The sequence below is a fragment of the Girardinichthys multiradiatus genome, chromosome 17 (assembly GCF_021462225.1).
Source record: "Girardinichthys multiradiatus isolate DD_20200921_A chromosome 17, DD_fGirMul_XY1, whole genome shotgun sequence".
In the NCBI taxonomy this organism is placed as follows: domain Eukaryota; kingdom Metazoa; phylum Chordata; class Actinopteri; order Cyprinodontiformes; family Goodeidae; genus Girardinichthys; species Girardinichthys multiradiatus.
In genome coordinates this window covers 8,904,569-8,930,342 of record NC_061809.1, presented here as the reverse complement: position 1 = coordinate 8,930,342, position 25,774 = coordinate 8,904,569, and the positions used below count along the sequence as shown (strand labels likewise).

At 42.9% G+C, this 25,774-nt stretch overlaps 3 protein-coding genes across 6 annotated transcripts in view; 2 read left to right on the top strand and 1 right to left on the bottom strand.

Moving 5' to 3' along the window:
* Positions 1 to 17,376, top strand: part of utp20 (UTP20 small subunit processome component) — a 32,301-nt gene extending 14,925 nt beyond the window's left edge. For both annotated transcript variants that reach the window (XM_047390329.1, XM_047390328.1), the window contains exons 27-61: positions 893 to 1,101; positions 1,189 to 1,332; positions 1,418 to 1,497; positions 1,587 to 1,822; positions 1,932 to 2,076; positions 2,402 to 2,489; positions 2,787 to 2,930; positions 3,048 to 3,101; positions 3,210 to 3,362; positions 3,558 to 3,713; positions 4,329 to 4,469; positions 4,551 to 4,688; positions 4,769 to 4,908; positions 5,046 to 5,128; positions 5,394 to 5,725; positions 5,813 to 5,952; positions 6,099 to 6,255; positions 7,288 to 7,386; positions 7,477 to 7,644; positions 11,224 to 11,390; positions 11,478 to 11,625; positions 11,709 to 11,825; positions 11,930 to 12,100; positions 13,257 to 13,388; positions 13,486 to 13,596; positions 13,679 to 13,828; positions 13,914 to 14,096; positions 14,410 to 14,541; positions 14,614 to 14,746; positions 14,825 to 15,009; positions 15,099 to 15,170; positions 15,256 to 15,540; positions 16,525 to 16,651; positions 16,728 to 16,873; positions 16,954 to 17,376. In XM_047390329.1, the coding sequence (XP_047246285.1) occupies positions 893 to 1,101; positions 1,189 to 1,332; positions 1,418 to 1,497; positions 1,587 to 1,822; positions 1,932 to 2,076; positions 2,402 to 2,489; positions 2,787 to 2,930; positions 3,048 to 3,101; positions 3,210 to 3,362; positions 3,558 to 3,713; positions 4,329 to 4,469; positions 4,551 to 4,688; positions 4,769 to 4,908; positions 5,046 to 5,128; positions 5,394 to 5,725; positions 5,813 to 5,952; positions 6,099 to 6,255; positions 7,288 to 7,386; positions 7,477 to 7,644; positions 11,224 to 11,390; positions 11,478 to 11,625; positions 11,709 to 11,825; positions 11,930 to 12,100; positions 13,257 to 13,388; positions 13,486 to 13,596; positions 13,679 to 13,828; positions 13,914 to 14,096; positions 14,410 to 14,541; positions 14,614 to 14,746; positions 14,825 to 15,009; positions 15,099 to 15,170; positions 15,256 to 15,540; positions 16,525 to 16,651; positions 16,728 to 16,873; positions 16,954 to 17,109 (5,222 nt within the window). In that variant the 3' untranslated portion in view covers positions 17,110 to 17,376. The remainder of the gene's footprint in view (positions 1 to 892; positions 1,102 to 1,188; positions 1,333 to 1,417; positions 1,498 to 1,586; positions 1,823 to 1,931; positions 2,077 to 2,401; positions 2,490 to 2,786; positions 2,931 to 3,047; positions 3,102 to 3,209; positions 3,363 to 3,557; positions 3,714 to 4,328; positions 4,470 to 4,550; positions 4,689 to 4,768; positions 4,909 to 5,045; positions 5,129 to 5,393; positions 5,726 to 5,812; positions 5,953 to 6,098; positions 6,256 to 7,287; positions 7,387 to 7,476; positions 7,645 to 11,223; positions 11,391 to 11,477; positions 11,626 to 11,708; positions 11,826 to 11,929; positions 12,101 to 13,256; positions 13,389 to 13,485; positions 13,597 to 13,678; positions 13,829 to 13,913; positions 14,097 to 14,409; positions 14,542 to 14,613; positions 14,747 to 14,824; positions 15,010 to 15,098; positions 15,171 to 15,255; positions 15,541 to 16,524; positions 16,652 to 16,727; positions 16,874 to 16,953) is intronic.
* Positions 17,377 to 18,282: 906 nt separating this feature from the next.
* On the bottom strand, positions 18,283 to 23,108 carry arl1 (ADP-ribosylation factor-like 1). Its single transcript, XM_047390336.1, has 7 exons — positions 22,974 to 23,108; positions 22,344 to 22,509; positions 21,661 to 21,798; positions 19,669 to 19,750; positions 19,316 to 19,427; positions 18,737 to 18,915; positions 18,283 to 18,574 (listed from the first exon to the last, which is right to left on the bottom strand). Exons 2-7 carry the CDS (start codon positions 22,345 to 22,347, stop codon positions 18,544 to 18,546), a joined length of 546 nt encoding a protein of 181 aa, XP_047246292.1. The 5' UTR covers positions 22,348 to 22,509; positions 22,974 to 23,108; the 3' UTR covers positions 18,283 to 18,543.
* The window catches only part of LOC124883296 (DENN domain-containing protein 11-like), a 12,781-nt gene continuing 10,051 nt past the window's right edge, over positions 23,045 to 25,774 (top strand). For all 3 annotated transcript variants that reach the window (XM_047390333.1, XM_047390332.1, XM_047390335.1), the window contains exon 1: positions 23,045 to 23,441. In XM_047390333.1, coding sequence (XP_047246289.1) covers positions 23,045 to 23,441 — 397 coding nt within the window. The remainder of the gene's footprint in view (positions 23,442 to 25,774) is intronic.

Here is a 25,774-nt window from a genome sequence, read left to right as displayed (position 1 = left end):
TCCACCACATTAAGGTGGCGGTTCAAGGAGGGGTTTTCAAAAATGTTTTATGATTAAAAATCTGAGATGGTGTGCATTTGTATTGTTTGTAAAATAGCTTTAGCTCCACCTTAGAGATGTCAGTTATTTTCATGCCTTACTGCAGATACTTGATTTAGGTCTGGATTTTGACTGGGCAATTCTTACACATGAATGTGCTTTGACCGGAACTATCAGACTGTTGCTGTATGTTTAGGGTCCTGCTGGAGGGCGATCCTGCAGCCTCCAGGATTACCCTGTTCCTGCTGATACATGATAGTGCCACCACTATGTTTCACATGCTGATGTGTTTAGGAGGACGGGAGTTTTAGTGTCCTGCTATATGTAGCCTATTGTAGGCCAAAAAGTTAAATCTTGATCTCATCTGACCACAGCACCTTTAACCATAGATTTACTTCATCCCCTAGAGGGCTTGTGGCAAACTGCAATTAGGGCTTCCTTTGGCTTTCTCTTTGCCACTCTTCCATGCAGGGCATATTTGTGGAGTGCACAGCTAATAGTTGTCCTGTCAACATATTCTCCCACCACAATGTGGATCTCTGTAGCTCCTCCAGAGTTATCATGAGCCTCTTGATGCTTCTCTGATAAATGCTCTCTTAGTTGAGGTGGATGTCCATATTTTGGTAGGTTTGCAGTGCTGGCCTATTTAGAGTAAAGGGAGCTTAATAAAAACACATGGCAAACTTTTCAGTGTAACTTCTCTGTCACATAAAATCTTAATAAAATATGTTTTTGGTTGTAACATCACAATATGGAAAGATTCAAGAAGTAGGAATACGTATGTTAGGCAGTGCATATATTACAATAAGAAAAATTAATACAAGAGTAAACTTAATATCCATTTGGTCCTCAGGATCTTGTCTGGGTGCTGTAGAAAAGGCCATAGCAGACACGAACCTGGCCGCCGTCCTTCCTCTGGGCCGTCAGCACAGCCTGCTGAACATCATCAATGTTGTGCTCCACAAACTGGGGCACCTCATCCACATGAACCTGCCCAAAGTGCTGCAGATTCTGCTGTGTGTCAACGCCTCTGTGTGCACCATCTTGGACCAAAGAGGCCAGGTAAGAAAGATCTTTTATTTATTTATTTATTTATTTCTCTGTTTCTGCACAATAAGTGTTTTAAAACACAAATCCTTGCTCTAACAGCTTCGAGCAGGATGCGTTAATCCCCTGAAGAACCTGAGGAGACTGGGTATTCTGAGGATTCAGGACTTCTTCGATGCGTTCGACTTGTACAGCTTCAGCCCTGATGAGATCGATGCCGTTTTCCAAGCAGTTGTCTGGCCTCAGGTGCTCTCACTTTTTGATTTCTGTCATATTTATTCCACTCCAAAGAGCTGTTTCACTAACTAGTTTAAATGTCTTTCTTGTGCAGGTGTGCCGTCTCCCCACAGAAAGCCCCTATTCCCCCACCCCTCTGCTGAAGCTCATCCATGTGTGGTGCAAAAATCCCAGGTCAGTATTCATGCTCTCTATTCCATAGTGTCATTAATCTGGAATGTTAGGTAACATATGAGAGCCACATTTGGTTCTGTCTGTTGTAGGTATTTCCCCCTCCTAGCCAAGCAGAGGCCAAACCACCCAGAGTGTGACACCCTTCTAAATGTCTTTGCCCTCCTGTCTGCCAAAAACGCATCCTCGGCCACCATCACCATGGTGATGGACATGATCGAGGCTCTGGCAACATCCAAAGATTTCGTCTCGTCAGAGGCTGAATCTGAGCTCAGCGTAAATGGCTGTGTGTTCCCACATCCTGAAGAGGGCGCCATCATCACAGCAGGTTTGGACCTCATGGTGTCATTCCACCGCACATCCCTTTCAACTTGAAGATCATTAAGGATGCATGTCCAAGTGAAATATTCCCCTTGTTTTGTATTGTGTTTCCCTAGAACCCTTAACTATGGGCTCCAGACTCCTACTTCCTCATATCTCCACCTTGCTACGCTATTTCAGCGTAGTTGTTCGCAACACAGACAGACTCAAGAAGAAGAAGTTCAGGGCACAAGTGGCCAAAGAGCTCAATATCCTCTCCAAGTGAGTACATTTAATCCATCGGCTCTCAAGCCAGGCCTGGCCAGCCTTTGTTGCTCATCGCTGACTCGTCATCTGCAGTTTATGTGTGATCACACATTGATGCCGCCCTGAGTTGCTACTGGTCTGCATGACCATCTACTTTTGAAGCTAATAAAGAGCAACTGGCTTTAACAATAGACCTGGAAATGTTGCTGTTTGCATCCTGTTGTGGGATCAAATCAGCACTTCTTAGGTTTCTCTGTACTTAAAATGTCATGTTCATAAAACTAGATTGCTTTTAGTTTTCTGTGTTTTAATCTGAGGTTGGTTCTTCTCTCGCTTTTAGGGTGAGTCGATTTGTAAGCGACAAGGAGCAGAGCTCGGTGCTCATCAGCCTGCTGCTTCCTTATCTCCTGAAAGGCAACAACCCTCAGGTGAGAGTTGCAGTGCCACATTGCACATGGTCGTTCTAATATGTATTCATACACCTTGAACCTTTTCACTTTTTGTCTTTTGTCATGTTTGTCATGTCAGCATCATGTTGTGGGCTAAAGACAAAATCTGCTAACAGATCTGTTTGTTGGTCTTCCACATAAAATCCCAACAAAATTCGACGTTTATGGTTGTTATAAGACAAAAAGTTGTACTTCTCATTTAAAATAAGTTCAGAGGTCCTTCTGCTTTTGCGTGGGTAGCAGTTTTGCTTAAAGGGTTTGTTGTGTTTGTCCCAGGAAACAGAGATCGACCTCCTGGCCACCATCCAGAACCTGCTGCGGCAGAGCGTTCAGCCCTCAGCCTTCCTGCAGCCGCTCGGCAAACTCTTCGCCGTTGTTCACAACAAGCTGCCCAGACAGGCCCTCACCACCGTTTTCCAGGTACCCTTTCAGGGATTTCTTGAATACACTAACTGTGATTTTATGGTCCATGTCAGTGTGAGAGTTCTGACTGAAAAGGCCTTAGCACATTTTCAAACATATTTTCTTTGCTATCAGACTCTTTCAGATCTGGACCCTTCACTCACATACATCACAGATTTAACAACAAAGGTAAGGTTTCTTACCTATGACTCTAAGCTAAACAGTATTAAAAAGCACTACATCACAACATATTGACAAATCCTCTAAATACTTTCTGTGTGTGGGGAACATTTCCAGCTGAACGCATTCGACAGCCGACACCTGGATGAGATCTACTTTGACGTGCGCCTGATTGCTTTCCAAGAGGCGACGAAGCGGATTAAAGACATGCAAACTCTAGACCTGGACTACATCAGCATCCTCATATACAACTGTTTCCACACATATGAGGTTCGTGGGGCTCATAACATGGTCTAAACTAAGAAGCTGCAGCTGAAGGTTAAAGTAGACTTTTAAGGAAGTTCAAACTTTCTTCATTGGTGAAGCCAAACATTGTTGAGTTGGTTTCGCTCTATGATCCTGTGGTTACAGCAAAAGTCATCTGATTTTTAAAAGTTCTTCCCTTCTTTTATCCATTAAATGCAGATCGGTGACATGTCACTGGGAGACAACGCCACCCTGTGTGTGTCTGCGGTGATCAGCCAGGTGGTAGCAGTCGGGGCCGGGGAGCAGATCTACAGAGATCTAATACAACACACCATCCTGGATGCTGTCCACAAGGGGCTCCGCAGCAAGACAGAGGTACGGTTGGAGTCCGTTTGCATAGCAATACACGGTTTTCATTCATTTTTACAAATAGAATGCTGAAAAGGTAGAGTATGCATTTGGATTCAGTCCCCTTGCGACTGACATTTTAGCATGTTCTTCTTTTCAAACCACCTCAAACTCAGACAGATTGGACAGACTGCGCTTGTGAACATTAGTTTTGCCACAGATTCTCAATCTGATTTTGGTCTGGACTTTGGGCCAATGAAACACATTCATATGCTTTGATCTCAACCCAAGGCTCTCGATCTGGGTAGCTTGCTACAGCAGCTATCACTACGTTATGAAACAGCAGCCATGTTGGGTTTTGAATCACCTTTTTTCCACATGTTGGATGAGCCCCCTACATGACTTGTGGCAAACTTTAAATGGCTTTCTTCTTGTGTTTTTTTTAAATAAAGCCCAGATTTGTGAAAAGCATAACTAATAGTTGGGTTCAGGGGTCTGAATACATTTACAAGGTCTTTCTCTGCAGATATTTGTTTGTTTCTTTAGTTCTCAGAACCTGTATCTGTTATGTCTGTAGCCTCTTGTACAGGTTTAGCTCTGAATCCAGTCTCTCTCTGTGTATTTCTGTTTGTTTTCTACCAGAGCGTGCAGCATGAATACACCTCCATCCTTGCTTGTCTGGTGAAGAACTTTCCTGCTAAGAAAGAGTTCAGAGACCTGGTGCAGCTCACAGACTACAATGACCTGGAGTCTGATTTCTTTGAGCACATGAAGCACATCCAGGTATGAGGCAGACCCAACCTACTCCTCCTCATCCTACATCTTAGGCATGATAAACAACCTACAGATGTGTATTTTGCTCAGATCCACCGTCGAGCACGTGCTCTGAGGACGTTTGCCAAACAGCTGACCGAGGGCACGGTGGTGATGACCCCGCGTTCACTTCAGAATTACATCATGCCGTACGCCATGACTGCCCTGCTGGACGAGAAAATGCTCAAGGTGAGTGCTTGTTGAATGTCAGTTTGGTTTTGTTCCCTCGGTTTGTGTTTGAACTGTCTCGTCCACTCTTCACAACGCAGCATGAGAACATGACATCAGCCTCGGTGGAGGTGGTGGGAGCGGTATGCCGCAAGCTGACATGGTCCAAATACCTGTACTACCTGAAGCACTTTGTCCACATCCTGCAGACAGCACAGACTGAGCAGAAACTGGCTGTCAGGTAGAGTTTTATTGGAGATTCAGAGGATTTTGAACTGAAATAAACAATTTTCTTTGTTCCTGTTTCATTGGTCATTTCCTAGAATTAATACACGCAGGTCTTACTATTCTCACATTCTAGTTTTCTCTCTGCTGCAGTTTGCTGGTCACTGTGCTGGAGGCTTTCCATTTTGACCATCAGACCCTCAGCAGAGAAATGGAAGCTGCCCGAGCCAGAGAAGGTGAGAGAAGGAAAGGTTGAAGATTTGTTCTATAAACAGTGTGGAGTTTTGAGGGTTTTTCCAGGCCTGGATGAGTATGAAAGAAGGAAAAAATACAAAAATTATTTGCACATTCGTCTGTCCATCCGTCCAATATCCATCTATCCAGAAAATTACTTGAAAATTCTATCATAAATTCTTCTTGAAACCTTTATCTAAAGATTAACATGTTGCGCTTCATATTTAAGGTTTATTATAAAAGTGTCAAACAAATATTTCTGCCCAGCCGAGAGTGCTGCGATGAATGCTGACAACGAAGATGAAGCTGCAGTCGGAGAATTGGAGACCAGTGATGACGAACAGGCAATGGAGATCGATGGCAAGGCTGCTTCCACCGATGTCCACATGGAAACGGATGCTACTACGCGAAGGGAGAATGAGGATACACCAGAGCAAGCAGTCACATCAAAAACCGCAGCGAAGGCAGCTCCTAAAATGATCCCTGTGGCCAGTGGGTTGCCACAGAGCAGAGAGGAGCTGGAGTCGCTGATCGCCGCGATCCACCAGACTGTAAATGACAGCGTGCTGCCCCGCCTCAACAAGTGTCTCACTGCAAAGGTACGAAACAAACTCAGTGATGGAACTAGATCAGAAAACTCTCACCAGCAGCAATAATGAACATTTAGTTCATTTTTTTCTCTTCAGATACAACGTGACGAGGAGCACAAAGCAGTAAAGTCTAAAGATGTAAAGGATGAGGAGGTGGTGCGGATACCCATAGCTTTCGCCATGGTCAAACTCATGCAGACTCTGCCTCCTCACATCATGGAGGCCAACCTTCCAGGGTGCGTGGCAGGAATAAAAATTATATAGTGGAGATTGTTGGAAACAAATGGTGCAGAGTCAGATTTACTTGTGCAGTTTCCTTTGTTTGTTGTTCTGTCAAGAATGTGACATGTGAGTGATTAATAATATCCCTTTTCTTCTTCAGGATCTTGATCAAGGTTTGCGTCGTGCTGAGGAACCGTTTCCAGGAGATCCGTGATGTAGCAAGAGGAACGTTGGTGAAGATCATCGAGACTCTGGGCTGCAGGTATCTGCAGTATCTGCTCAGAGAGATGCAGGGGGTTCTGGTCAAAGGCTACCAGGTAGGAGAACACTCAAAGCATGCAGACGGCAGTAAAGATGCTGTTCCAGCACCTTCCAAATGTCAAAATGTTTTAACGTTTTCACAAAAACTTACGTTTTTGATTACATTTTTTTGTGACTGACCAACAAAAAGTCACACAATATTGTGAACTGGAGGGAAAAGGATACATTCTTTGAATCTTTTTATAAATAAATGTGTAAAAATGTGTGTATTCAGCTCCATAGTCAACACTGTAGAACTGTTTTTTGCTAGAATCTCAGCCAGCTCTGCACATTTAGACACTACAATTCTCCCTATTTGTCTTTAAAATAGCTCAAGCTCTGTCAGATTGCCACCGATTCTCAATTCGATTTACATCTAGACTTTGACTGGGACATATTAACACACTCGGTGGCCTTCAGTCTGCAGCTCTTGAGCAATATGTGGCTCTTTAGTTCCCTGTGGTGGCTCTTAGGAAGTTTGACCAGAAAAAAGATCCCATCTTATTCCTTATTATCAACATCATGAAGGACTGGTCTAATCAGTTCTTCCCTCTGTTTTATTCTGCTGAAAGGGGAACCTCCACTCCTCGAGTGTTTTGCAGGTTTTTTTTTCCAGGATTGCCCTGTTTGTTGGTCTATGCATCATGTTATCTTTGGCCAGCTTCCCTGTCCCTGCTAATGAAAAGCATGGCCACAGCACGATGTTGCCACCATCCTGTTTCCTAGAGGGAATTGTGAGTTCAGGTTGTTGCGAGGTGCTTGTTTTGCGCCACAGTGTTTTGCATGTAGGTCCAAACGATTAGTTTGGATTTTATTTACAGGTATCAAATTAAAGGGGGTTGATCACCACACTTTTCCGATTTTTATTTGTAAACTATTTTGAAAATTGAGTCTTTTTCGCTGTGCCTCCCTGTCATTTAAAATCCCTGTAAAATATTTAAAATGTGGGAAAGAAATCCTGTTGGATATGAAATGAACGTGAAAAAAAAATGTTTGGATTGTCTCACATCTACCACGTCTCTGTCTGTTTCCTCCCTCCACCCATTCAGATGCACGTGCTGACATTTACTGTGTACCAGCTGCTGTCTGCAGTCAGTCCAACGCTCAAGAGTGGGGACCTGGACCCCTGCATGGGCATGCTGATTGGAGTAAGAACTTCTGAGTCCCAGATTCCGGTTATTGTCTTATGTTTTCTTCCTCTTTCTCCTCAATGAAAGCTCTCCCTCTTTATTGATCAGATCTTCAACAATGAGCTGTTTGGGTCTGTTGCTGAGGAGAAGGAAGTCAAGGGCATCGTTTCCAAGGTTATGGAGGCACGACACAGTAAGAGCATGGACTCGTACGAGCTGCTGGCACGCTTCTGCAGCAAGGAGAGCATTATCAAGCTCATCCTACCGCTGAAGGAGGTGAGGATGAATCCAAGCTGGAAGAACAAATTATTAGGCCCGAGCAGGAAAACTGCAAGGGCCTATTGTAATCGCTCAAATTCTTATTATTATTCCGGGGACTTTTGGCGGGGCAATATGGGGACTTTGCCATATCCCAAAACTCACCAAATTTTACCCACAATTGTCCCCCGCGTGAAATTTTTGTTCTTTAATGTCGTCGTCAGTGGGCGTGGCAAAACCACTTAGCCACGCCCACAAACGTGACATAGGCCAAACCGTAAGTCGTACAGATCTGAAATTTGGCACAATGCTAGAACTCCTCAAACCAAGAAAAAAAGTCTCTTGGGGGTATGCCCTAAAATGCACAGGAAGTCGGCCATTTTGGCTCAAAGGCCGATTTTTGCCCATTTTTTACTTTTACTCACCTCGAACTTTAACGAACTCCTCCTAGGGATTTTGAGCTATCGGGTTCATATTCGGTCAACATGCAGTTAAGGCATGGCAGATTAAAAGTTATCAAAATCCTGAGTTTTCGGCCATGTTTAGGGGCCGTGGCCGTGGCACGAAGTTGGCACTTGCGCCGAAAGTGAAAAATTGCAATAACTTTCCCAAACAAATTCCAAATCACACCAAAGTTGGCATGAAGGAGGACCTTCGGGTTCCCGACAATCCTATGGGGTCATATTGTGACATCATCAAAGCCACGCCCCCTCAGAACCGGAAGTCACTTTTTTCACTTGGAAAGGTGCCTCTCTGACCCTCTTGACCCAATCAACTTGAAAGTGTTTCAGAAGACAGATAACTAGTGGGTCTAACTTTGTTTGAGGCACAGTGACTTTTCATAAAACGGCCATGGCGGCACGGCAAAGTCAGACGTCACGCCATGGCCATACGTTTGCCTCTGATTTCCACATAGATCATCTGATCTGCAACAAATTCAATGTGATTGATCCTTCTCCAGTCTCCAACAGAGATCTGATGACATATTCGGTGGCCTAATTCGTCCACAGCGCCCCCTACAAAATTAGAAAAAATCAGCCCCAAGCCATGCTTTGACCGAGGAATCTGAAATTTGGTACACCTATGTAACTTCTCAGGACCTACAAAAAACTCTATTGGAGCATTGGTCCAAACCCAACAGGAAGTCGGCCATTTTGGATTGAAGTTGCCATTTTGACACAGTTTTGACCGTTTCTAGCACGCATATCTGAGCAAACTCCTCCTACAGCTTTTGACTTACAGACTTCAAAATCACTCAGTATACTCTTAAGGCACCGGGGATTAAAAGTTATCAAAAACATTTTGATACATGAAAGCGTGTGGGCGTGGCCACGCCTCAAAATATGACTTCTCGCCATAAAACACTAAATTGATATAGCTCCTACAAGGAAAGTCACAGACAAATGAAACCTTCTGGGATTGATCTGCCTCTAGGCCTCAACAATATTCACTTGTCAGATGCTGACATCATCGAAGCCCCGCCCCCTGACAACAGAAAGTGTCCCGTTTTCCTTTACAGAATCAGTGTTTGATGTTCTTCACCTAATCAATGTGAAACTGTCCCAAGTAACAGATAACATGATGGTCTTAGACAGTCGCCAGTACTTACTGCTTTAGCTGGAGGGTGTGAATATGATGGCGTGGCGAATTCTGATGTCACGCCACGGCCATACGTTTGCCTCTAAATTACACATGCATGGTCCCATTCACTCCAAAATGAATATGCTTGATCTTTGTCAGACCCCAAACAGCTCTATTGGATTACATTTCAATTTGGATCAACAGCGCCCCCTAGGACACTTCAAGGGCTATATCTCCCTCATACATCATCCGATCCACTTGAAATTTAGTATACATGATCCTGAGTTAATGATGGACATTTTGACACAGTCAATTGATGATGTTGTTTTAGCCCCGCCCACTAACAAACAAGCAACTGCAGCGTGCGTCCTTCTGGAAGATCCGATTTACTCCAAATTTTCAATGCTTTTTGCCAGACCGAAACACTGCATGACCGAAGATCATATGACATGTTGCTCAAAGTGCCACCTACTGGCGACGTGTTGAAGTGACGCGGTGTCATCGTATGTGGCGTGTGATGCCAGGCTCCTGCGGTCGCTCAACAGCCCGAGTTGCGCTGAGGGGTGCGAGGGCCTTCAAAGCTGCTTGCAGGTTTCTAGTTAGGCCCGAGCAGGAAAACTGCAAGGGCCTATTGTAATCGCTCAAATTCTTATTATTATTCCGGGGGACTTTTGGCGGGGCAATATGGGGACTTTGCCATATCCCAAAACTCACCAAATTTTACCCAAAATTGTCCCCCGCGTGAAATTTTTGTTCTTTAATGTTGTCGTCAGTGGGCGTGGCAAAACCACTTAGCCACGCCCACAAACGTGAGATAGGCCAAACCGTAAGTCGTACAGATCTGAAATTTGGCACAATGCTAGAACTCCTCAAACCAAGAAAAAAAGTCTCTTGGAGGTATGCCCTAAAATGCACAGGAAGTCGGCCATTTTGGCTCAAAGGCCGATTTTTGCCCATTTTTTACTTTCACTCACCTCGAACTTTAACGAACTCCTCCTAGGGATTTTGAGCTATAGGGTTCATATTTGGTCAACATGCAGTTAAGGCATGGCGGAATAAAAGTTATCAAAATCCTGAGTTTTCGGCCATGTTTAGGGGGCGTGGCCGTGGCATGAAGTTGGCGTTTGCGTCAAAAGTGAAAAATTGCAATAACATTCCCAAACAAATTCCAAATCACACCAAAGTTGGCATGAAGGAGGACCTTCGGGTTCCCGACAATCCTATGGGGTCATATTGTGACATCATCAAAGCCACGCCCCCTCAGAACCGGAAGTCACTTTTTTCACTTGGAAAGGTGCCTCTCTGACCCTCTTGACCCAATCAACTTGAAAGTGTTTCAAAAGACAGATAACTAGTGGGTCTAACTTTGTTTGAGGCACAGTGACTTTTCATAAAAGGGCGTGGCCATGGCGGTACGGCGAAGTCAGATGTCACGCCATGGCCATACGTTTGCCTCTAAATTAAACATGCATGGTCTGATTCACTCCAAACTGAATATTCTTGATCTTTGTCAGCCCCCAAACAGCTCTATTGGATTACATTTAAATTTGGATCAATAGCGCCCCCTAGGACACTTCAAGGGCTATAGCTCCCTCATACATCATCGGATCCACTTGAAATGGAGTATACATGACCATGACTTTAATGATGGACATGTTGACACAGTCAATTGATGATGTCTTTTTAGCCCCACCCACAAACAAACAAGCGAGTGCAGCTTCCATCTGGAAGGTCAGATTTACTCGAAATTTTGAATGCTTTTTGCCAGACTGAAACTCTGCATGACCAAAGATCATATGACATGTTGCTCACAGTACCACTTAGTGACGACGTGTTGAAGTGAAGCGTTGTCATCGTCGGTGGCGTGTATGAGGCGATGCCAGGCTCCTGCGGTCGCTCGACAGCCCGAGTTGCGCTGAGGGGTGCGAGGGCCTTCAAAGCTGCTTGCAGGTTTCTAGTTGGTATTAAAGCTGCAAGGTTAGGGTTGAGGAACTTTCCCTTTTTTCCCCCTACTAGATCCTGGAGACCTCATCTACTTTGAAGGTGTGTAATCGGGTGGCAGCTGTACTGCGGCGCCTGATCCTGGGTCTGCTTGAAAACTGCGGCATGACCTCACAGGACATCCTGCTGCTGTGCCACGGCCTGGTCAGCCAGAGCCTGCCGCTGCTCACCAAGAGGGACCGGTATGCACGCCTCAACATGTCTTACCTGACCTCAGAAACAACGGCAGCTTTGCTAACTTGCTCTGATACCTTTGGGTGTTTGTTTAGAGAGAAAGCGTCAGTCAAGCCTCCGCCAGATCCCCGACTTCCCCCTTCTAGCTGCTTGCTGCTGCCTCCAACCCCAAAGAGAGGAGGTCAGAAAGCTCCTGTCAGCAGCCGCACCAACATGCACATCCTGGTGGACGCTGGACTCAAGGTGACCAATCCTATACAGCTGTCTGTGGTGTCTGATCTTCCATCTTAAGCAACAAGACATTAAATATATTTTTAATCTCCCAGCTGCTCCACCTGAGCCTAAAGAAATCTAAAGTGACTTCGGCTGAGGCATCAACTCTGGAGATGCTAGATCCTTTTATTCAGCTGCTGCTCGAATGCCTGAACTCCATGCATGTGAAGGTACAAGCCTTTCATATCACCTTGGTTGCCTTTTTAATACTACTGTTCATACCCCATCTGATCTGTTAGCTAACTCGCATCCTCCACCATCACTGCCCTCCCAGGTGATCACCGAGGCTCTGGTAGCATTCACCCTGCTGCTGAGGTTTCCTCTGCCAGCAGTGGAGCAGAACGCCGAGCAGCTGACCAAGCAGCTCTTTGTTCTGCTGAAGGATTACTCAAAGGCTGGAGCTGCGCGCGGAGAAAACTATCAGTTGGTTCAGAACTGCTTCAAGGTACCTTAGAGGAGAAATACAAACTTAGGAGAGTTGAAGATAAATATCTGAGGTTTAGCTTTTGAAAATATTACTATGGAGGTCATCTATAGGCTGAAAAGGTTCAGATTTTGTTGTTTCTAAAAGTAGAATAGCAGGTTATCAGACTCCTGCTGCTTATAGTTAACTATAACTATAAGGTTTATCCTGAGCTATCACTGTAGTTATGCTGCTATGAACTGGAGGACATACTGTCCACCCATCCTTACTCTGCTGCTTTCTCTTACTACTCTCCATTTAACACATAATTAGCAATTATGTTTTTCTATAAAAAATATCCCTGGCACGATTCTTCTTTGTTAAGCTGTGCATCTTTCTTGGACATGTCTATTGATGGAGCTATTGTTGGTAAACTTTTTCCTACATGTAACTTCTCCCATATAAGTGATTCTTGATTTAGTTGCATCTCTATCCTGGAAGCAGTCTTGCTGATATTATCTTTGTTCAATCTCTCTGTTTTTCTTTCCCACAAAAGGATCTTCTTGCTCAAGTCTTCTGTGTAAACTGTTTTTCTTTCCTGGACAGTCATTGGTGGCGCTACTGCTGCCATTAACTTTGCATACTATCTTTGTTTTCCTTTTAGTGTCCCTGGCTCAGTGGCTATGTTTGTGCGAGTTTTCTTTCCATTTCTTTGTCATTTTGCTTTCATTTTTTTCGCTAGGAAAATCATTTTGTTGAGTGATTCTCTGTTGAGCTGTTTACCTTTCTTGGAAGGAGTCCTTCACTCTTATTACACCTGCCTAAGTTATTGTGTTTAGCTGTGTTCCTTGGTTTCAGTCGATGATGTTGCAGTTTCTGCCATTTATTATTATACTGTTTTTCTTTCCCATTGAAGGTTCTCCTTGCTCAGTGCTTTTTTTTCTGTCTCCCTTGCTACTTTTTTGTCCCGTCTGGTCAAAGCGAATGACCATTCAGACTGAGCCTGGTTCTTCTTATATAATTTTCATGTTAAAAGGAAGTAGTTTCTCACCACTGTCGCCACATTGCTAGTCCCAGGAAGAGGGACTCATACAAATTAGTTTTTCCATTGATAACTAACCTTTTTTTTTTACCCTTTTTGATTATTGAATAACTAAGTGATGACACCGAACTCACCTGATTTCTTTCTGCTTTGCAGGCCATGACCATTCTCGTAAAGAACATCAAAAGCAATAAGATCTCTGAGACGCAGCTGCAGGTGCTGCTGGGATACGCTGAGGAGGATATCTATGACCAGTCGCGCCAAGCCACCGCCTTTGGGCTGCTGAAGGTGAGAACAGAAGCTGTATGTAAAACAAATCATTAGCGTGTGTCTGGAAATCCTTAGCCATCTCTCGGCTGTGTTTTCTTGTGTTCGAATACACCAGGCGATCCTGTTCAGGAAGCTTATTGTCCCAGAGATGGAGCAGGTGTTGAAAAAAGTGGCCACGTTGTCAGTCACGGGGGGAAACAATATGATCAGAACTCACTGTCGACAGGTATGAAGGAGCTGAGGTCTTTCCGCTGCCTTCTTTAAGCAGGGGTTGGACTCATATCTGACCATTGCTTTATGTGGTGCAGATCTACCTAAAGTACCTGCTGGACTACCCTCTCGGGAGGAAGCTGAAAGGCCACCTGGGGTTTGTGGTTGCCCAGCTGCAGTACGAGCAGGACACTGGCAGGGAGTCTGTGCTGGAACTGCTAGCCTCCATCTTCCAGGCGTTCCCTCAGGTGATAGAATTAATCAGTTTTCTCTTTAACACAACATTTCCTAAAAATGCAAACCTATAAATGATGTTCTCCGTTAAATGTTCAGAATCTGCTGTTGACGTACAGCAGCCTGTTCTTTGCCCCGCTGGCTTTGATCGTGGTCAACGACGACGCAGTCCGATGTAAGAAAATGGCCGCCATGGCCATCAAGACGCTGCTTGGCCAGCTAGACATGACCCACCAAAACGGACTGTACTCTTTCGTCAACACCTGGCTCTCTGCAGAAAAGGTACATACAGGGCCTGAAGTATTCATTCCCCCTGAACTGTTTTGCATTTAGTCCCATTACACAACAACAAACTTCAATGTTTCTTTTGGGATATAATACAAATGGACACACTCCTGTTTATTAACCATGGGGGATTTTCCTCCTACTTGTTGGTCTGTTACATAAAATCTCCATAAAGCATTTGTCAAAATGTGGAAAAGTTCAGTGTTCATGAATACTTGCAAGCCATTTGAAATAAATTTGAGGGTTAATTGTTTCAGTTAATTATGAGATGTTGTTTAAAAGTTGAAGTGGCGCTTTTTCCCCTCTTCAGTCCACCCTGCGGCGCCTCGGAGCTCAAGTTTGTGGCCTGTTTGTGGAAGTGGAGGAGGAGAAATTTGCCAGTAGAATGGACGACCTGTTGCCTGTGCTGGAGAAGGAGATCCACCCTGACACCTATGAGGATGTGAGTACACATAGAAGCAAAATTGACTTGGAAAATAATGTAAAAAGTAACAGAACTATATGTCTCCCCCAGATTGAGGAGGAGGAGGAGGAAAAAGGAGCGGACAGGCTGCTGTTCAGTTATCTCACCCTTATCTGCAAACTGAACAAACACTGCGGTTTGCTGGAGCTCAGCAAACCTCACGACATGCTCCTTCATATTTGGGGTAAGCATCTCCTACCCCCTCTCTGTCCATACGCTTTCCAAACGAGCTAAGTCTGAATGCCTCTTGAACCCATCTCAGGTCACATTGAAGCCCACCTGCGCCACCCTCACTGCTGGGTGTGGCTCACTGCCTCGCAACTCTTCGGTCAGCTTTTCGCTGCTCAGCCGGCGGAGCAGCTGGTTGCCATTTGGAGAGGAGAGGGAAGAGATACTTCATCTTGCCCAGCGGCCCTGGACTTCATCACCAGCAACCTGGACAAGAGGGTAAGGCCAAGATCACTTTGTTTTTTTTTCGTGCAGCCGTCTTAATTCCTGCATTTACTTTGTGCTTTCCTTCCGTTTTGCACGTCCAGATGAGAGAGTTGGCTTTATCTTTCTGCCACCAGCTGCAGTCCAAGTTCCTGGACACGGCATCAGGGGAGCAGGTACGCAGCATACATACACGTTAAAAATTAGGTTGAACTTTTACAGTTGTTTTTGGTTCAGAACTATCAGCCATTCTTCTTGCAGGTGATCAAAAACCTACTCTTCGTTGGGAAGGTGATTTACCTCATATCCCCAGAGTCTAACATCACATCTCTGGAAGAGGTGAAAGATGAGGAGGAGAGGGAGACTGAAAATGGAGAGGATGGTGATCATGAAAAAGAGAAGGAGATGGAGGAGGAGGAGGAGGAGGAAGAAGAGGAGAACCATGATGAAAAAGACAACAGACCTCCTTCTTTGCTGTGGCTCATGAAAAAGCTCTCTCTGATGGCGAAGAGAGAAGCGGCCTATGCTCCTAAAGTTCCTCTCAAGGTAAGCAGATGCAGAGTTTTGTCAGGTTTTAACTACAAACATATGTGTATAAATGGGATTTTATGTAAAAGAAAACCACAAAGTAGTGCATACATAGAAAAGGAAGGAAAATGATGCAAGTTGCAATTTCTTTGATCTGAAAAGTTTGGCATGTCTTCTTATTCATCCACCCTGGGTCAGTACTTTATAGACATACATTAAGGGTACTTACCAGTACCTCTACTAGTTTTGCATGTGTAAAGGCTTAAATGTTGCTCATTCGTCTTTGCAAAGTACCTCAAACTCAGTCACCCTGAATGGAGCATCTGTGAGCGTCAATTTTCAAGTCTAGCCGCAGATTCTCAATTTAGGCCTGGACTTTGACTAGGCCATTTTGACACATTAATATGTTTTGATGTTAATCTGAGTATCAATATCAAAGAGAAAACTTTATTGCCCATGCATTGGGAACATCCGCCATTCAACATATCCTGGCCTGGTCACACTTCTGCAGTGCACCACCTCATCACACGGGTCCCCCAAGCATCAGTACTGGGATTTCTTCTCTTTGCCTTACACATCACCTCACTGGGTCAGACCATTGCATGGCTCTCAGCTCTGTCATTGCCACCTGACCACCATATGGTCTCAGGATGAATCTCAGCATAAATCTGGAACATAGTTTTATATTTGTGCCTATATTAAATAACACAGGTATAATTAGGGCTTTAACTAATATTAGGGGACTTCTGAGGGAGTTGGCTGTATTGGATTTTATGTAGGGGCATCAGCTCAACAGAGGGTCTCACATCTTTCAAGTGTTTATTAAATTTTGCACTACTTTTGAGGGTGTATACCATGAAATCCTGATAAAATAAAGTTTGTGTTTGAAACTGGACAAAATGTGAAAACGTTTAAGGGCTTTGTCTACTTTCCTAAGGGATGGTAACAAAGATTTATTCATCCATGCTTCCTCATATCTCTCCTCTCTGCTTTCTCCAACAGCGAACATGTGTGTTTAAATTCCTGGGAGCCATAGCGGTGGACCTGGGGAAGGAACACCTCGGCCCCTACCTCACCACCATCATCACTCCTCTGTACAGAGAGCTGGACAGCACATACGCCGAGCAAGGTCTCGATCCGACTGGCTCAGAATAAAAAGGTAATCTTGACAAGGATTTTAATCTTTATTTCTCCCTCTTATCCAGATCCAACCCTGAAGAACTTGGCACAGGAGCTGATAGAGCTTCTGAAGAAACAGGTGGGACTGGAGAGGTTCTCCCTAGCCTTCTCTGCAGTCCAGAAGGAGTTTTCACAGAGAAGAGCAGCTCGTAAGAGACATAGAGCCATGCAGGTACGGAAGGACACCATACTTAGAAGTACAACCACCTTTAACCTGTACCCCATCTTTAATATTTACTCTCCACCACACAGGCGGTGGCTAACCCAGACATCGCTGCCAAGAAGAAACTGAAGAAGCACAGGAATAAAATTGAAGCAAAGAAAAGAAAGATTGAGGTTCTGCGGCCTGGTTATAAAGCCAAGAAGCACCGAAGCCACGCGCTCAAAGACCTGGCCATGGTGCAGTGAGTCATGCATTTGGGACTGAAAGCTGAACCAGGACAGTGACTCCTAGCAGGTGCAGCAAGGAACTGGTCTAATGTTACTGTTTAAATGGATTTAAATGAGAAAAACTAAATCCATTTAATGTCACACAGCAGTATGTCCTGAAGCCTCATCACAAAAAATATGTAAATAGCAGATTTAATGCAGTTTTATTTTCTTGCTGTGGGTCAAAGACAGGGTTATTTGATTATCCTTGTGCAGCTAAAAATAAAAGTTTTTGTAAATGAAAAATGTTTTTACAGAACACTGTGGGATTCATTCTCAAAGCAGAGATAACTTATATCTGATACACCAAACTGTGCTTTTTGGTTACGTCTGGCTGAAGGCCTGGGCTGCCTGTCTCATCAGAAATGGTAAAGATTAGTTGAATAGCTTGGTTTCCTTTTTAATAGGGCTGACATGTGGTCCCTTCCAGAAGTCAATTGTTGAGCTACTTAATTTTTTCCAAAACACGTTTGGGCTCATTTTCCCTCATCTAACCCAAAGTGTCACCCTCAGATAACAGGAAGCACCAAGCCTCTAACCTATCGTGAAACAATACGCCTTTTGGGCTTTCTGATAGATGGAAAGTCACTTTGAGGGAAAAAAAATGATTCACTGCTTATCAATAAAATAGAACCACACAATTTCAATAGTGGTACAATAACTAACTGTATTCTTTACTTAGAATCAATTTTACTGTACAAGCAGTTATAAATATGCAACCATAAAACTGTGAGCATTCAGTTAGTGTTCAGCAACTTATGAACTAATATGTCAAAGCTGCACTCAAAGCATCAGATCACTAAAATAATTAAATCATCAGAAAGAAAAAAGAAAGAAAAAAAAAACAGAAATCCGTGACTGAACCAGACAGCCCAGGATGCAGGAACACTGGATCCAGAAACCGAAACATCACCGATGTTCACTGTGTGATACCCCCCAAACTGCTGTAGTTCTGTTTCATGTGAGCTGCTAAATATAAATTCAGATGTTGCTCAGAGAAGTAATCACTATCAGGCTGCTGCTTTGCATACTCCTGGTGGATCATCTTCTCACCAACATGAGGGCACATTAAATACACCAGCAGGAAAATAACTCAACAGGAGTTGATTTTTTTTTTAAACAAGTAAAGTTGAAAGCAAGAACATTAGCAGGTTTCGTCATGCGACATGTGGATTTATTTTCAAAAATATCTGTGCAGACTCCAGATGTTACTACAGCCTTCTCTTCTCAGTCCCAGGCTTGAAAGGTGTTAGGCATTGGGAGGACTTGGTCAAGGTTTTGTGTAGGTATAAGAATAGAGAAGGAGCACAATCTCTGGTCCAAAGTAAAACTGGAAATGGGGAGAGGTGAGTCACAAGGCTTCAAAGCAAGGGGGTCAAAGTTTAAGAGTATATACAAAATGGGGCACGCCTTTTACTGCCGACTCTTCAGAGCATCCACCAACCTACAAACAGAGACAAAGCAAATATACTTCAGCCTGAATAAACACAAAGAGATAACAGTGTAGACAATACAGGTTGGTCCTGCTTAGCCAGATATACTGCTACATAGTAGGAACAATCGGTCAGAAGTCAGTTCTGTTAATGTTGGTCATGGTGCAGCTTACCACTCCATGGCTTCATCCAGGCCCGTTCCCTTGGTGGCCGACGTCTTGAAGATCTGCCATTTTCTGTCTTTGAGGGCGGGCAGCCCGAGAGCGTTGGCCACCTCTGTCGGCGTCATGGCTTGGTCCATGTCCTGTTTGTTGGCAAACACCACAAGGATTGCCTTCTTCAGCTCTTCTTCCTGCAAACGACAAAGGCAACATCCCTCAATTACATTATGAGCTTTAATAAAACTAATTATCTGAAAACTATCAGCAAGCACAGCTGCTTTTCATCCCATTCAGCCAAGAATGAGTGCCCGACAAATGAATATACAGAAAAAATCCGTTTGGAACAATGTTCTGCTGCAAGCAGAGGTAACAAAACAAACTACAGCACCTTCCAACAGTATTCAACACAAAAAAAATAGAAAAGTTCGCCGTGCCTTTGTATACAGCCCCATTTACTCTGATATCCTTAAAGAAAGTCCAGTGAACCAAAGGCCTTTAGAAGTACCTTCATTAGTAAATAGATTCTAGCTGTGTGTAATTAAACCTCAGTGTAAACAGGTCAAGGAGCAAGCTGTGGAGATAGTAGCTTACCTCCAACATGGCCACCAGCTCAGACTTTGAGATGCCCATCCTGTCACGGTCGCTGCTGTCGACCACATAGATCACTGCATCTGTGTTTGAGTAATAACACCGCCAGTAGGGTCTGAGAAAGAGAGGGAAACAAAAATTTTTGGGGGACAGAACTTGTACTGCTCAAACCAAAAGGCAAACTGCTCGTTATGTACAGTAAGAATGTGATTTACACATTGCTGCTGATGTAAAAAAACACACATATTTAAAGCATCATGTCTAATATGTGAAATATAAATATTAATCAAATACAAACCCTAAAAATCTTAAAATCGGGCTTTATTCTTCAATCACCTGCACACATTTCCACATACCTGATACTCGTCTGTCCTCCCAGATCCCACACCTGGAATTTCAGGTTCTTGTATGTGACCGTCTCAACATTGAAACCGATAGCTGGGGGGGGGAACAAATAAGTGCAATGAAAACAGGGAACATAAGCTTTCAGCACCTTCTTATCTGACATTCTTATCAAAGGCGTCTGTTCTTGACTCAAATTCTTTTCTAAATCTGAAGGCTTGAAGAATATAATAGAAGAAAAAAAGATTTAAAAATGCATCAAATAAGCAGAAAATTAAGATTTATCACAATTGATATTGTAATTGCAAAATTTAATATAAATATCATTAACGCATGATTTTCCATCCCGCAGCAGTAATATACCAGCAAGTTGGCGTGGATCATAGGATTGAATATCAGTCTAATATAAGTCGGAATCATGACTTCATTGGTATACAAACCAGTAAAACAAGACACTCCAGCAGCAAAGGGTGATTTGTTCGGTGATTCACTACATGAACTGATTTGAAACTGGTTTAATAACTGAACCAAAAGATTCAACTTCAGCCATCTTACAATGAGAAATCAGAGGGTTTTTCCATCTCCTACTCTGTTTTTGTCCTGTTTTTCCCTACTGATGCAGATCGATAAACACAATCAAGAACCTGAATCCTCTTCAGTTTGACCTAAACACTTTCCAAAGATCTTGTCTCAACCTCACCCAACTTTAAGATGTAGAAGGACATTTACGTGTGAATGACACAATTACCCAGACATGAAATCTGAACTCAGTGTATAAATGCTTCTAAATTTGGTTTCACAACAGAACATTTTTCATTATTCCCATTAACCATTATCCTGAGTGACTATTAAAGGACACCTTATCTTGTTTGGATGACGGCTTCATTCTTTTATGTCTGTGCAGTTAAATAACAGTCATTAAATTGTTTTAATTTACATAGCTCTGCTGTTATAGCTTCTGAATCCACAAAATACACAACTTGAGATATCCGTTTGCCAAGAATGTGTCAGTTTAAAGAAAAACACAAAGGAAAAACTGTCCCAAAAACAACAAATACTACCCTCAATAATGTTAAAGTTCTTCCTGTTAGTTTAATTTTAGTTATCATGTATTACAGCAAAATTCTTCATTTTTTATCCGTTTAAAGAGTCCGATTCTGCTTGGCGTGAATCATGCTGGATTTGGGAATTTTTTGGAAATCTCAAAGCTAAAGTAAGGGATTACAACCTACAAGTAACACACACACACACACACACACACAGACTGCTGTTTACAGTCAGTAATGCTAACTGCACTAATCATAATAATCGCTAGCATAAGATGCTAAAGATGGTTTAAAAAGTCAGCTCCGCAGGATTGTTTTGAAATATTGGTGAAATCCTGTTAAATTGCGGAGCTGTGTAACGCAGACCACAGAAAGGCTTCTTGAGCCTCCTCTATAGTTACTATAAATGAATTGATCTAACACATAACAGCTAATCAGAACTTCTTTTTACTCAAACATTATGTTGGACATCGTAATTATTGATTATAAAAGGATATTGTGGGATAAATAACCCTGAATATCTTGTTATATGGTGCATTTCTATATTTTGCATCTTGTAAATGAAATATGCTGTAATTCTTTGTAGCCAAGCCAACTTTATTTAATAAGCACTTTAAAAACAGCAGGCACTGACCTTAGTGCTGAACAATAAGAATGATTAGAATATAAAACATATAAAATCATTGATTTTGTAGTTTGATTCTTTTACAGGTAGCCCTGTCTCATAACCTGGAGAACGTTTATTGTAATTGTAGATTTCCATTAAACTTGTACTTAAAAAAAAAAACTGTTTCATTTTACTATATTTTACTGTTAAGACAGTTAAATTTGCCCACAAAGTAGAATCTATACATTTATGAACATATCTGATCAGTGCATCTATATGAAAGACATTCTCTTACTATGCAGCAAATTTGAAAGCAAAATCTAAGTACAAGGAGGGGGGGAAATAGTACATACTAGGAATCGTGGTGACCACCTCTCCAACCTGCAGCCTGTACAGAATGGTGGTTTTCCCAGCACCGTCCAATCCCAGGATCAAAATCCTCATCTCCCGGGTGCCAAACAAGCCAGAGAAGATACTGGAGAAGAAACCCCCTGGAGAGGGAATACAGAAAATACTTTTAACCAATTCTGTTCTGAGTTATCTAATACACTCATATTGCAACATAGTTTTAAACCTAAATATGGTAAGGACAACGATGCATATAAAAAAAACACAACTAAAGGCATTTACAGCATAGGTGTAAGAATAGAGAAGTTTCATTATGTATGTATTTTTATTTGCTGCTACTTAGAAAAGCTTTTCCATAAGAGCCCCCATCAATCAAGTCGAGCAACTCCTACTTGAGATTAAAGCATGATGATTTTATGACATAATATCGTGCTTTAGCACTTTTATAATGGGGTTCTGGGTTAGAAAAAACTAAACAGACTGAACAGAGAAAGCGTCTACAGCAAACGACATATTAAAATGTACATTGTAAACAATTAGCCATTAGCTAACCAGGCTGGCATCAGCTGCACCTCACGTTAAAACAAGGAAGCAGAAAGAAAACACAGATGAACGGGTCGTACATATCATTTTCATTCGCAGGCTATTAAAAAATTACATTTCATAAAAGGACAGCTGAAATACACACCCATTTCGCTAAAAGCTCGCTCCTCGAATTAACAATATGCCGTTGCCAGGTTGGTTCCGTCTGGCTGACGTGTCGCTGGAGGACGTCACCAAATCTCGCGTGGATTACGGCTCGCAACATTCGTCACATTCAGACGGCGACATTTTTATGTGAAATAACAAAACACCTGAAGAGATAATTTAAAATAAAAATTTCTATTAAATTAACATATACATTCTCTTTTAAAAACTTTTATGTAAAATTTGTGAGTGCGCAGTTTAATGGAGAATAGGAATGTTTTCATCGAAAGTGTGGCTAGGGAAAGGAGGGCTGATAAACTGACCGACCGCTATGTGCCGAGGTGCATTCAAGAAGTTAAAACAGACCAGCGTTCCGAAATGTTCAGTAGCTATTCTGTGTGAGGGAGATGTCATTTTAAATGCGGGATTGTTTTGAATGTAGCTCGCATCTGTCGAAGGAGTTGCCCTCTCTAAACAGCATCAAATTTATGATCACTGAAGATTAGAAAGGTTTTCAAGCTAAGCGTGGAAAGTGGTGCGCGTTTTGTGAATTCAAAGCAAAATGCAACCTTAGTGAACAGTTTGGGATAACTTTAATCTGCGGGGAACGCTCTGACTTGTGATTACCCACGGATGGACCTGGTCGCTGTCGTCTGAGATCATCGTTTACAATTGGCGGTGAGACCGACGCCGACGTGCAGGATGGTGGAGCGGTCGGACCGAGCCCCTCTGCTGGACTGGGAGGAAATCCCATCCGCGGAGAAACCCGGCGACGAAGCCCCGGCGGGGTCTCCCGTTGAGGAGCGACTGTCGAGCCCGTCCAGCAGCCGCGGAACAGCGGGATGCGCGGGGTTTGGGTGGAGCAGCGGACCTGGGGGTCCCACTTTTTCCAGCAGGTCCGATGCAGACGGCTGCAGCGCCCCGCCCGCGACCTCCAGCGCCCCGCCGGCGGCCCCGGAGCGAGCGCTACCGCCCGACAAGGAGGAGCATCTCTCGGATTCAGGGACGAGGGAGGTGTCGTTGGAGGACAGGATGGTGAAGTGGGAGGAAAAGGACCAGATTGTGTCTGTCTTTGTAGTTACATTTAATACCAGAACAGGTGAGACAATACATGTGTGCGATTAAATTATTTTTAAGACAACACGAAATATTCTCAGTAAATAAAGGATACTATATCATTTATAACCAACCTTTCCAGGCATGGCACCTAGAATAAAAGGGGCCTGTCAGATCAAAGTCTGCAGATCTTTCTCCCACAGGTGTGGCTTTTCCTGTTCTCTCTTCAAGTTTAAAGACAAAGTCAAAGTCACGACATGTTGTCCTTCGCCTAATCGCAGTGCAGATTTAACCAAATGTCAGGATAAGTGATATGAATCAATCAGGCGTCACCTTCAGCAGGAGGTAACTCATACATTTTTAATAAGGGCTGTCTTCAAGATTGGCATAGTCCATGTTAATCACTTGCCAGATAGATTGCTTAGTCTGAGGGCAAATCAAACAGAATCAATAGATGATGGAGAAAAGCTGCTCTGAATGGATGACAGGAGATTTTCTGCAGGGTGGAGCTGGGCTCTTTTATGGTTTTGTGGCATGTGAGGCTGACATGATGAACAGGTTGTGATCAGGTTGTTACTGTCCTTCTTGTTTAATAGGAAATAATCATTACTGTGTAATTACAGTCACATGTCAAAATCTCAGGTAAGAAAAACGCAAACAGGATCAATCTGTAAAGAGTGAGTATTATTATCACGAACCTCCAGCCCAACCATGCTATGATGGTGCATGTTTTCCCACCACAAGAATCCGTGTACCTGTAGTAAATCATTGTATTGTGGAAAAACATTGTTCTCTTCAACAAAGTAAAAGATTTCTCTATAATGAAAGGAAAAAACAGATGCTGCTCAAGCACTCTATCACAGCTGGTTTAAAAAAAATGCAAAACAGACAAAAACATGCATCATTTAAAATGTATTACATTGCATCTAGACTTAATATTATTCAGTGTTAAATATGACTGGTGCAAAAATGATAGTTTCAAATTAACCATTTGAAACCACATCAACCCACATCTTTAAAAATTTGCAACTTAGATAAAAGGACTTTGTGCTAAAGTATTATTTGCATATGATAAGTATAAAAATGTTTCTGAGCGAAGGCAGTTTTGTCTCAGTGTAACAGATGGTCCAGCATTACACTCTTTATATAAGAAAGTCTGATTTTTTCTAACAAAAGACACCTGATGGTGAGCTGAAAACCGTTTGATCAGATTTCAACTCACTAAAGAAAAGCAAACAAAATTTAAACTGAAGTATATTGCAAGAGTCTTCATACTTTTTCACAATCTGTCATATAACTAACAACTTTGATATGTTTTATTGTGATTTTCTATGATAGACCAACACAAATAAGTGCATTATTGTGAAGTGGGACGATAAGGATACATCGTTTTCTTAAGTTTTTAGAAATCCCAACATTTGTGGCACCGCTTCTCCTACTTCCAATCCAAGGTGGACAAAGATCTGGTAACGGAATCTATTTATTAACAGACCTGTTATTAAAGTTAGTTTATCAATATTTTAAGTGTTGGTGGAGTCCTCACATTGTCAAACATTCATATGTTTTGACAAATAAAAATCTAAAAAGTGCAGCTTGCTTTTCTATTGACCATCATTTGCTGCAATTACAGCTGGAAGTCTTTTAGGGCGTGTTTCTACCATCTTTGCACAACCAGAGACTCACATTTTGGTCCATTCTTCTCCATTAGATGGAGAGCATCTGTAAACATGGATTTTTCAAGTCTACACAGATTCTCATTCAGGTTTAGGTATGGACTTTGACTGGGCCATTCTAGTATCTGTGTGCTTTGATCTATTCCACTATAGTTCTGTCGGTATATTGAGGGTTTTTGTCCTGCTGGTAGGTCTCCAGATCTCCCCGCCCAAGTCTTTTGCAGCTTCTATGAGGTTTTCTCAGGATTGCCCTGTATTTATCTCCATCCTTCTTCTCATCTGCCTTAACCAGCTTGCGTAATAATAAAACAGGAGCTTCTAATTAAATTCTGAAATACAGATACCAATTATTTCTGTATTATTTTATTTTGCTTAATAACAGTTAATATAAGGGCTGCATGGTGGCGCAGTTGGTAGCATTGTTGCCTTGCAGCAAGAAGGTCCTGGGTTCAATTCCCAGCCAGGGGTCTTTCTGCATGGAGTTTGCATGTTCTCCTCGTGCATGCGTGGGTTCTCACCGGGTAATCCGGCTTCCTCCCACAGTCCAAAGACATGCCTGTTAGGTTAATTGGTCTTTCTAAATTGCCCTTAGGTGTATGAATGAGTGTGCATGGTTGTTTGTGTGTTGCCCTGCAATGGACTGGCAACCTGTCCAGGGTGTAACCCGCCTCTCGCCTGTAGACTGCTGGAGATAACCACCAGC

Excerpts from the sequence above, each read along its gene's own strand:
- arl1 (XM_047390336.1), bottom strand. Across the intron at positions 19,751-21,660 it reads GGTGGTCACCACGATTCCTA|CTATCGGTTTCAATGTTGAG; the intron begins GTATGTACTATT and ends TCCCCCCCCCAG. Across the intron at positions 18,575-18,736 it reads CTGGATGAAGCCATGGAGTG|GTTGGTGGATGCTCTGAAGA; the intron begins GTAAGCTGCACC and ends CTCTGTTTGTAG.